Below are 11,772 nucleotides of genomic sequence, written 5' to 3' on the forward strand. Positions count from 1 at the left end.
GCCGGCCCCGGCCCGACCGGCCAGCTAACCCAGGAAAACAGACAGCAGCGCAGACACTGTGGCTGCGTACTGGGGCGGGGGGCTGATGGCCGAGGAGCGCGCGGCTGGGGACTAGGGGATCCAGGGAGGCAGGGGTAAGGACTGAAACTGAGGGTCAGGGTCAGCCCCTCTGGACACCAGCCCGTGAGTTACGGGTCCCCTTCTAAGTGTCCGTGGCCGCTGCCTCCGTGTGCCTGTGTGGCCGTGGCTGCATGCCTACCTGGGAGCCACGTGAGCCTGCAGGTATGGGCGTGCATGTGTGTGCGCGCGCGTGTGCACACTCGTGTGTCAGACTTGCACACGCGATCCGGGCACTCGTTCTGTAACACGTACAGCGACCTCGCCTACAACACACCTCAGCCGGAGCGCCTTAGCCCTCTGCACTCTTTTCCCTCAGAGGTCACCTCCCCAAGAACCATAGCCTCGGCAGCTACTGTTGAAGCACCACAACACCGTGCTGGTGGCGCCTTTCTGCTCACCGTACCCCAGTGACGGTGCACACTGATCCAGCGCGTACGGCTGGGAACTTGTACCCACTCGTGTGGTCTCTCCACGGTCCCGAGAGCTGTGATGACATTGGACCCATTTCACAGATGAGAAATTGAGGCCAGGGAGCCAAAAGTACTGGTCGAGCCTTGGACAGGTGCTCATCATCTCCCTGGCTTATCTACACCACCCAGTGAGTGACTTCCAAGCTGAGCAAGGAGGACTCATGCTCAGAGGGCTCAGGGGACTTGCCCGAGGCCACCCATGGCTGCCACGCTCCAAAGCTCGGGCTCTTTGCTTCAAGCCTCCAAAGTGGGCCAAATGACAATTCCGGAGTTACGGCTTGCTTTTTAAGCCTCCAAGCTTGGCCCTGAATAACTTCAAAGTTAAAAAACCAACTAACCTATCCACCACTCTCTATGTCCCCAAAGGCTTGCCACCTCTAAGGAGGTATCAGAAGCTTGGACCTTGGCTCTCAAGGGGCTGGTGAGATTGTCACCTGGACAACCCTCTGGAAGGCGGTTTGATCTGGTGGTTTTGAAAGACCCTCGAGTTGACCTGGTAATCCCCCCTCCAGGAATCTGTGATAAGGGGCATTCAGGCGAATGTTCACAGGGCTGGCCACTGTGGGACTATTTACAATAGAGAAAATAGGAGAAGAAACCCAATGGCGGCAGCAGGTGAGTAGCTAAAGTGAGTAAGGGTGAAGGGAGCCGGCCCACTCGACACTTCCCCCCACCCCCCCAAGCACAGGCTTCCGAGGGCTTGGTGAAGTGGCAACACAGCCGTGCCAGATGCTAAGTGAGACAAGGAGAATGATCCATGACGCGATCACCGGACAACTGGCTAGACTGCATTACGGACAGTGGATTTGCTAACTGTACTGTCTCACGGCCAGATCTGCGGAATCTGGTAACTCTGCTGTGATCCAATAAGAGAACGCTCTTATTCTCCAGGGCTGGAAACACTATGCTAAGATATTAAGGGGTAAAGAAGCACGATGTCTGCAATTTGCTCTCAAATGAGTCAGGGAAAAGAAAGAAAAGTATACATGCTGAGAGGGCTACAGCTAAAGCGAATGCAGCCAGATATTTACAGTGGGTAAACGTGGCGGGGCAGCCGGCTTCTGAGGCGGCCCCCGGCGACCCCCGCCTCCTCGTATCCAGTCTCCCACATGGTATCAGGGTTGGTCTCTGGTCGAAAGCGGCCAAGAGAACTCAGGAGAAGTGACCACACGTCACTTCCCAGATTAGGTTATACTATAAAAAAGACTGTGGCTGCTATCCTGGGTGCTCTCTTTCTGTTGGATCAGGCACTTGGGAGAAGCCAACTGTAGAGCATGTTACGAGCTGCCCTTCGGAGAGGCCTCAGCCTCAGTTCGTCTCTACACAGGCCCTCCCTCCTGCCAGCAGTTGCACGAGTGCACCATCTTGGAAGCAGATTCTCCAGCCGGGTCAAGCCGTCATATCACTGCAGTCCTGGTTGATATCTTGACTATAATCTCCTAAGAGATCACGAGCCAGAACCATCCAGTTAATCTGCTTGCGATTCCTGATCCTTAGAAACCATGTGAGATAAGTTAATGTCTGTTGTTTCAAGCTGCTACATTTGGGGGGGGTTGGCGATTTGTTACACAGCGATAGACAACCAATACATCTGGTCAGAGAGTAAAGAACTCTCGTGAGTATTATTCCCATGTACTAGTCTTATACATTTGCTGTATGTTTGAAATGATTTTAAAATGAAAAGTTTGGTGAATTCCCTGGAGGTCCAGTGGTTAAGACTCCGTGCTTTCACTGCCAAGGGCACGGGTTCAATCCCTGGTCAGCAAACTAAGATCCCACAAGCTGCATGGTGCAGCCAAAAAAAAAGAAAAAAAGAAAGAAAGAAGAGAAAAGCTAAAAAGTAACCAAAAAAGTTTAAAAATTAAGAAAAGAATCTCATCCTCATTAAAAATACAGAGATAAATACTCACACACTCCCCCCAAACCAAGTCAAAAACCAAATGACATACTGGGGGAAACAGTTGCAACTCACAGCCTAGACAAAGCTCATCTCCCTCATATACAAAGAGCCTCTAGAAATCACAAACAATAACAAGCAGTGAGAAAAAAGGAGATGATCAGACAGTGTGCAGAAAAAGAAACACAAAAGGCTGAAATATATCAAGAGATGTTCAACCTCACTTGTAATAAGAGAGACGCACATCAAAACACCCTATGGAACCATGTTCAGGCATCGCATTAGGAATAAGCCGTATGTCTCATAAAGACACTCGTGCATTGCCTTTGGGGGTCTAAACTGGCACCATTTGCTACAGCCTCAGAGGAATGCAATTCAGCAGCAGCTGTGCAAATTCTAAGTGCACCTGTGCTTTGAACCAGCAAACAGGCTTCCAGGAAGTGACCAGAGAGATACGCCTGCACATGTGGGAAATGACAGGTGGATGAGTTGTTTACTGCAGCTCTGTGTGGAGGACCAAAGCCTGGACGTGGTCTATCGTGCATCAGGACAGCACTTCCGGGGATGAATGCTCATCCATCCCTATCTGTACAGAGGAATACTTCTCCGCTGTAACAAAGGACCAAGGAAACTCCCCATGTGCTGCCCAAGTAAGTGGATAACGTGCTACCTGCTGGAGAGAGAGAAATGTAAACCCGTATTTGTACGAGGCTGTATATACACAGAGCTGGAAGGAGATACAAAAAGTGCTGAGGCTGTGGGGAAGGGCCAGGGGCTGGGAATGCAGGCATGGGGTGGGATGCTTTTCCCCGTACTTTAAAAATGCTTTTTCATGATCGAACCATGTGACTATAATACCTAATGTCAAAAGCACAAATGTTTTAAATGGATGGGAAGGAAAAAATGCAAGGCTGAAAGGAAACGTCATACCAAAAATGTTACCAGTGGCTTCTGCATGCTGGTATTACGGGTGATTTGTTTTTCTTCTTGTTTCTTTTCTGTATTTTCTAAATTCTCTAAAGAAGCATGAAATTATTTTTATAATCACTTTTTTTTTAAGCTCCCACATGAGTGGACTGTTTACTGAGAGATTCCAACTGCCCGTGAGGAGATGGGAAGATGCTCGATTGACGCAGAGAATGAGAGAGAAGCGAAGGAGGAGGAGTGCATTTTCCTCCCTGGCCAGCAGTGAGTCGGCTGCTGATCTGGGGTTGAGGAAGCTGTGGGAGAAGGCCTTCACCGGCACAGACCTCACAGAGGAGCAACCGGTTTGGTCCATAACATGCTTGGGAAGCACTTACAGTCAATCCTCTGTATCCACGGGGACTGATTCCAGGACTCCCTCGGATACCAAAATCCAAGGATGCTCGAGTCCCTTATATAAATGGCACAGTGTGTGCATATAACCTATGCACATCCTCTCGTATATTTTAAATCATCTCTAGATTGCTTATAATATCTAATATAATGTAAATGCTATGTAAATAGCTGTCTGAGCGCAGCAAATTCAATGTTGCTTTTTCTGGAATATTTTTCCCCGAGTATTTCTGATCCGCAGTTGGCAGAATCCGGGGATGCAGAACCTGTGGGTATGGAGGGCCGACTGTATACCCTCTGGTCCAGCAATTCTACTTCTAGAAATTTACCCCTACGGGTATTCTCATGCACGTGCAAAGCCTGATACAAGAATATGTAGGGGAGTGTGGTTTGTTACCAATTCCACGGGAAACCACCTTAAGTATTCATGAATAGGGGACTGAATAAATGAAGTCCTGAGTGTCTACGTAATGAAATAAAGACATCAAAAGGGTTGGCAGACTATGGCCCAGAGGCCAAATCTGGCCTGCCACCCGCTTAGCTGACCATTTTGTATGGCCCGCAAGCTAAGAATAGTTTTTATACATTTTTAAACGGTTGAAAAGAAGTCAAAAGAAGAAGAATATTTTCTGACTTGGGACACTGACAGGGGATTCAAATTTCAGCGCCCATAAATAGGGTTTGTCCCTGTTCCTAACTTCCCCTAACAACAATTCTCCGGGACAGTGGTTTTCAAGGCACACCTAGTGCCCATCGGTAACGGCTCTCCCTTTGCTCTCGCGGTGGGCTGCTCGGCGCCGGGTGGGTGCTCGTATGTGTGGCTGGGTTCCTTCCTCCATTCATTTATTCTACAAATGCTCACCAAGCATCTGCTGTAGGCCAGGCACTGTTGGCGCTGGGGAGACAGCAGGGCCTGAACGCACACAGCTCTCTGCCTCGTGGACTTTATGTTATAGCGAAGCATATACGTTTCGGAGAGGCATTTACGTTATAGTGAAGACAGTTAACAGGGAAAACAGGCAGCCTGGTCAGAGGGTGGTCAGTGCTACGGAGAAATGCAAAGCAGGGAAGGTGGCAAGGGAGGGCCGGGAGGAGTCAGGAAGGTGACCAACTTGTCCTGGTCTGTCTGGGACCGTCTCAGTTTTAAAACTGCAAGTCCCGTCTCCCGAGATCCTCCTCGGTACTGGGTAAACTGGGTTGGTTGGCCACCCAAGGAGCGAGTCTAGACAAGTACCCGCAGGGTGTGTGCAACATTAAAGTGGCAGAGTACACGTGCGCCCTGGCCTGGCTCTCAACCACAGCACCCAGAAAAAGGGCTCCTACCGGCCCCACGTTCCAGCTGAGGACGGGAGCTCGTGAGGCTCGGAGAGGGGACTGCCCTTGGCCCCAGGGACCCAGGCCCGGTCCGACCACTCTAGAGACGATGCTTCCAACCTGAGTCTCTCATGGGCCAGGCGGCCCCTCGCCCCTCCCCTACTCCTGCCTGGTTTTCCTCTCTGGGTAGAGATGACCTGAGGACATCCTGGCCCCGTGTCCCTCTGGACTGACCCATAAACACAATAGCTAAGATAATAATAATAATAGCAAATATTTATGGAGTGCTTACCCTGTGCAAAGCACATATTAACTGGTTTATTTGTCCTAACAGACCTATAAAGAAACTATTATTCCCATTTTCCAGATGAGGAAATCAAGGCTCGGCAGTTACAGGGACTCGCCCAGGGTTAGCACAAGGCCTGACACATACGTAGTGCACCCCTTTCCCTAAACAACTGTTGATGGAATGAAGAAACTAGTTGCTTCAAGTCACATGGTGAGTAGCAGAGCCTGAGAATGAAATCATGGCTGTTTAAGGCCAAGGCCCAGCTGATTTCTGCCTTCCTGGACCTCGCTTATGTTATTCCCTCCTCTTCCTGCCTACCCTAATCCACCTATCCACTGGTCCTTTTCAAAGGAGTACAACATCCATCCTCTCAAATGCTGATGTGCTAATGACTTATATGAGACAACGGCTAATTTCTCTAATATGTAAAGAGTTTCTACAAATCAACAAGAAAATGACCGTTACCCCAAATTTGAAAACGGCCAAGGATATGAACAGACAATTCCGTAGAAAGGAAAACACAAATAGCTCTAAATCTATAAAAACCTGCCCCGCCTCATTTACCGTAAAACAAAATGCGTATTAAAACAAAACAAGATACTATTTTCACCTATCTGATCGGCCAAGTTCAATATTGCTGAGGGTGGGGGCAAAAAGGCACAGATCATATATTGCTGATAATCTGTTAAACCAATTTACACTCCAGAGCAATCTGGCAATATCTGTCAAAACTACAAATACATTTGCTCTTAGACCTAGCAATTTCCTTTTCAAGAACTTATCCTACAAAGAGACATATGTAGAGTTCTTCTTTGCAACCTCGCTCAACCACAGCTAAAGACCAAAAGTGATCTAAATTCCCAACAACAACTGATTAAATAAATAATAGTACCTCCACACAACGGAACACTGTGCAAGAATGAAGTACAGTCTCCAAGATGAACTTTTAAATAATAAAAGGTGCAGAATGCATGCAGAGTACACTATCACTTTGGTAAAAATGGAAGGGAAGGAATCCAGTTGTCATTTTGCTCGTCTACGCGTGGGAAAGGAGTGCAAGAAACTGCCTTGGGAGGGAAAGCAGGAGAGGGGGCTTTGATCTAGACCTCTTGGTATCTTCCTTAAAATGTGAGCTACCTGAATATTAGTTACCCAGATAGGAAAATGATCATTCGAGGACCTAATCCATTTCCTGCTGTGTGGATCTTGCGTCCCTGACTAGAGTGTGGGCTCAAGCATCCATGACTGTCCGGAGACCCTCACCCTCAGGAAACATCTGGGGAGCCAAGGAGAGCACCGTTTCCCAAGCCAGCGAGATAGAGAGGCAGGCAGGGCAGCCAGGGAGCGAGCGGAGGGAACGGGGAAGGGGGGCGAGGGGCAGGGCTGGTCTGCGCTGGGACAGAGGCTGCTGGGGTTCGTCTACCTGGGGGGCCGGCGCCGGGGAGGCCTGGCTGTCGGGGGCCTGAGGGCCAAGGCCAGCTCCTTTGGTGACGGGGGTGGTCAGGGCTGGGTCTTGGGCGGGAGGCGGGGCGCTGACTATGACCGAGGCGGGCACGGAGAGGTGGGGGCCCTCTGTGGAGAGGGGCTGCTGGCTCCTCTCCTGAAACAGGCAGCCCGCACAGGGTCAGAGGCCATCCCCACGGACCCGCGGCCTCCCCACCCTGACACCCGGCCCCCACTGATGCACCAGAGAAGCGGGTGGTGCGAACCGGCTGGGGGGCACCAAGGCCGGGGGCTGGGAGGGAGCCCCAGGGTCCAGGAGGCCACAACCCGGGGCAGCTCTGAACCCTCAGTCCCGTGAGTCGTCTTCCAGCTCCACCCCAATGTGCATCTCTCCTGCCCCATCTGTCCGTCCATGTCTCAGCCACTCTCTCTGTGTGACCCCTCTCCAACCCTCCAGCAAGTGGGCAGTCTGTCAGCCAGTCACTCTCCTTGTCTGTCTGTCTCTGTGTCAGTCAGTTGGCCCTGTCACCCTCAGGCCTCCTCCTTGGGGACCTGGAGCAGGGGGGCCATGTCTGAGACGCTCTCCCTAACCCACAGGACCCTCCCACCCGCTGCTTCAACCACACCCGGTTCCAGCTCTTGGCCCCTCTCCACGCAGACCCCCCGCCCCTGCCTTTGCCGTCCCCTCCCCTGCCCGGCAGCCCTGGTTACCTGGGGCAGGAACATCTGCAGGGAGTCCTGAGTGAGGATGGCCGTGGCGGCGGCAGAGGGCGGCTGCCCCAGGACAATCTTCTCCGGGCTGGACGCCAGGCCTGGGCTGGGCTGGGGGGTGGAGGCCTGAGCCGGGGCGGCCTGCGGGGCGGGGCCCTGTGCGGGCTGCTGCTGTTGCTGTGCCTGTGGCTGCTGAAGGCCCAGAGGCAGCGGCGTGCTGACCGCGGGGGACGCCTGGGGCGCCGTCTGCACTGCGAGGACAGGCGCAGCCTCCCCAGCGGCGGCGGCGGCAGGGGTGGCGGGCTGCACCAGACCGTCGGGGGCGTTGAGCATAGCCACGGCGCTGGGGGGCAGAGTGACCCCCTGGAGGACGGTAGTGGCGGCGGGGCCGGTGGGTGCCGGCTGGCTCTGTGTGGGCAGGCTGCCCGCGGCCAGCGACACGGGCATCTGGAAGAGCGCTGGCTGGCCCACCTGGATGGGGGCCGCCGAGAGGATGTGGGCTGCGCTGTGGGCCCCGGAGTGGGGGGCCAGCACAGGGCCCAGGCTCAGCGGGCCCGCCAGGTTCTGGTTGGTGAGGATGGGGTTGGCGATGAGCTGTCCGCCCGCGTGGGGGGCTGCGGCCGCCAGGATCTGCCCGCCCACGTTGGCCGGCAGGGCCGAGAGCGGCTGGGGGAGCTGGACTGCGGACGTGCCGGGCAGCAAGAACTGGTTCTGGCCCGGCAGCATGTGCTGGGCGGGGATGACGATGCTGCTGCCTTGATTCAGGAGGTGCACGCTCATGGGCTTGCTCAGGGCCCCGGGGGGTTGCGGCGGGGCCCCGCCCGTGGTGGTGGCGGGAGGCTGCTTGAAGACGTTCGCCTGCAGGGCGGGCGCCGGGAAGCCCGACAGCACCACGTTCTGGCCGGCCTTGCCCGCCGCCATGAAAGTCAGATTCTGGGGGGCCTTGGGCTGCTGTGGGAGGCCCCCTGCCTCGCCCTGGATGGTGAGCGTGGCGCCCGCGGGGGCGAACGGCTTGGGTGTCAGCTGGTAGAGCTTGGGGGGCAGCACGCCGGCAGGCTTGGGCTGGATGGGTGTGGGCGTGCGGTGCAGGATCACGTTGGGCGCCGGAACCAGTGGCGACGTGCCGAGGCCCGGGGCCACCGCCAGCGGCTGTCCCGAGGGCGCCCCGCTGGCCGCGGCCGTGGCGGCTCCCGCCCCTCCGAACACCGAGTTCCCATTGAGCGTGGTGGCCACGGCGGCAGGGAGGTTCTTCTGGATGACCAGGCCAGCCCCCTGCGGCGAGACGCCGGCCGACGCCAGGGTCACTGGCTCTGAAGGGCCAGCTGCCGAGGCCAGATAACCGCTGACGGGCACCTGCTTGGCCAGGAGCTGGGAGGTGGGCGGGTTGAGTGCCATGACGGGCTGGCCCACCACCTGGATGGGAGCCAGGCCGAGAGTAGCCGCCGCGGCGCCCCCGGGGCTGCCGTTGGGCAGGCCCTGAAGGCCTGGGATGGGCTGCAGGGTCACGTTGCCCAGGCCCACGGGCTGCAGGAAGGGCTGGACACTGAGGGCTTTGCTGACCACGTCCTGGGGCGGCACCAGGGCCTGGTGGGTCAGCACGGTGGGCGGGGCCTGCAGCCCCAGCAGGTCAGCCCCACCCGGGAAGAGGGCCTGGGGCCCCGTGGCCACGGCGGCAGCCCCTCCGGTCCCCGCTGGGCCAGCCCCGCTATCCGCAGGCTGCAGCGTGGGCAGCTGGAAGGGGCCCAGGTCCAGCTCGGCCTCGGCTTCGAGTGTCTGCTCGGTGATGTTGGCCTCCTGGAGGCTCTGCTGGAGGATGTCACAGGGCTGGTCGGCGCCCCCGCCGCCCCCGCCCCCCGCCGCCGGTGAGCCCAGGATATCATCTTCCAGGAAGTCGAGGTCCACGCTCGGGGCCGGCTGGCTGGGCTCTGGGTTCAAGTGGTTGCCAGAAGCTTCTTGCACGTGGAGCTGGAGGCAGGTAAGGTGTGAAGGAGAGAGCCGAGGTTAGCAAGGGGCCGGGCTCGGCACCGCGGAAGCAAAGGGCACTCGGAGTCAGGGCGGCAGGGATAGGAAGAACCTTCCACCCAGAAGTGGCTGGACCCGGGTTCAAATGCCAGCTTTGCCAGGGCTGGGCTGGGCAACCTGGTGCTTGCTTAATCCAGCCTGTTTCCCCATCTGCGCACGTCAGCAGAATGTAGTAAAAACCATTTTCTAAACAGCCATACAGGCCCGTAATACTCATCTGCAATTCCAAAACCCGAAAGGCTCTGAAAACCGCAAATGTTTTGCTAACTGTAGGCTGTAAATCCTGAACGGAACTCAGGTGATGCTCTGAGGGAAAGGCATAATTCATCCACGTAACGTGACTCGCCTTAAGTCTGACCACAGAAAAGCCAGTGTGTTATGTTACATGCAGCACACACATATTCTGCACCACCTTTCCAGTATCTGAAAAACCCTGAATTCCAAAACAAGCCTGGCCCCAAAGGTTTCAGATAAAAGATCGTGCGGTCCTGTTAAAGGCAGCAGCGGCAGCAGCTACCGGACGGGAGCCTCACTTGGTGCCCAGCGCGATGTGAGCCTGACTGACTGACTGATTGCTTGATTGCTTGCTGCGTTGGGTTTTCGTTGCAGTGCGCGGGCTTCTCATTGCAGTGGCTTCTCCCCATGCGGAGCGCAGGATCTAGATGGGCGGGCTCCAGCAGCTGTGGCACACAGGCTCAGCAGTTGTGGTGTACGGGCCCAGCCGCTCCGTGGCACGTGGGATCTTCCCAGACCAGGGCCCGAACCTGTGTCCCCTGCATCGGCAGGCAGACTCCCAACCACTGCGCCACCAAGGAGGTCCCGAACCTGATGTTTCTTAAATGCTTTCTGGGATGGCAATCCAGGACACGAGTGTGTAATCAATACATGCATGCATTTTTGAGCAAATATTCCACAAGTAATAATCATGCCAACGGCATGGAAAACCCACTGATACTTGACCAGGTAATGGATCAAAACCTGTAGTTCGGGGGCTTCCCTGGTGGCGCAGTGGTTAAGAATCCGCCTGCCAATGCAGGGGACACGGGTTCGAGCCCTGGTCTGGGAAGATCCCACATGTCGTGGAGCAACTAAGCCCATGCGCCACTAGTGAGCCTGCGCTCTAGACCCCGCAAGCCACAATTACTGAAGCCCGCACGCCTAGAGCCCATGCTCTGCAACAAGAGAAGCCACTGCAATGAGAAGCCCGCACACAGCAACGAAGATTAGCCCCCGCTCGCCGCAACTAGAGAAAGCCCACGCACAGCAATGAAGATCCAACGCAGCCAAAAATAAATTAATAAAATTAACAAAATTAAAAATAAAGACCACCACCACCTGTAGTTTGAAAGATTCTGAGTTAATCCAAGTGGAGGACTCAGAGCAGTACCTGGCTCTTGGCTGGCACGCGGGAAACATCTAGCGTTTTTACTGTCATTATTACTGTCCATGTTGGTGTTAATAACAGCCCAGTGAGGTGGGCACTGCTCCCTCCTTGCCTCCCAGACCGGGGAAAGGGGTCACCCTGCTGCTGAGTGGAGGGCAGTGCCTGGCAGGATGGGGCTCCGGCTCAGCCCCCAACCAAGGACCAGGCAGTTCTGAGTTCCTAACAGCTAAATGGCCATAACCAAACCCGCCTCCTAGGACAGTCGTGACATTCACTGACGTCACATACAGGAGGTACTGAGAACCTGACCAGGGACGTTATGGGTATTAAAAGAGGATGGCACGGGTACGAATAATGCATATTGTTACTGTAATGTAATGTAAATAACATGTAAATGTAATAACATGAACATGAGGTTTATTTGTTGGGTTCTGGATTTAGTCATTTATATTACGCCGGATAAATTATTTGGAGTTACTGTGGTTGTTGTGAGGACTAAATGAAAATTCCTGTAAAGGGCCTGGTATATGATAGGTATTCGGTAACTGATAGTTATGTTGATGAAGAGGGAGGAGGGAGAGAGAAGAGGGGGGAGGAGGAAAAAGGAAGGGGAGGGGAGAGGCCACAGAAGAGGAAGAAGAGGGAGGGACGGCTGGCACTGAGTAGTGGGCCCGTCGCACAGTAGGTGCTCAATAAAGTCCACTGTGTTCCCCGCTCGGGGCTTCGCTCATCACCCCAGCCTTCATCTTCCAGGTGGAGACTGAGATCCACGACAGTCGATCCCCTTCCCCCGGGTCACAGACCC

At 54.9% G+C, this 11,772-nt stretch overlaps 1 protein-coding gene across 1 annotated transcript in view; it reads right to left on the reverse strand.

The window, feature by feature from the left end:
• Positions 1 to 11,772, reverse strand: part of BICRA (BRD4 interacting chromatin remodeling complex associated protein) — a gene marked incomplete at its 5' end in the record, with an annotated part of 20,151 nt that overhangs the window by 5,893 nt on the left and 2,486 nt on the right. Inside the window, 4 exons of the mRNA XM_024768244.1 lie at positions 30 to 111; positions 321 to 383; positions 6,831 to 7,007; positions 7,562 to 9,526. Of these exons, the coding sequence (XP_024624012.1) occupies positions 30 to 111; positions 321 to 383; positions 6,831 to 7,007; positions 7,562 to 9,526 (2,287 nt within the window). The remainder of the gene's footprint in view (positions 1 to 29; positions 112 to 320; positions 384 to 6,830; positions 7,008 to 7,561; positions 9,527 to 11,772) is intronic.

Source organism: Neophocaena asiaeorientalis, unplaced genomic scaffold (genome assembly GCF_003031525.2).
Source record: "Neophocaena asiaeorientalis asiaeorientalis breed wild unplaced genomic scaffold, Neophocaena_asiaeorientalis_V1.1 scaffold629, whole genome shotgun sequence".
In the NCBI taxonomy this organism is placed as follows: Eukaryota; Metazoa; Chordata; class Mammalia; order Artiodactyla; family Phocoenidae; genus Neophocaena; species Neophocaena asiaeorientalis.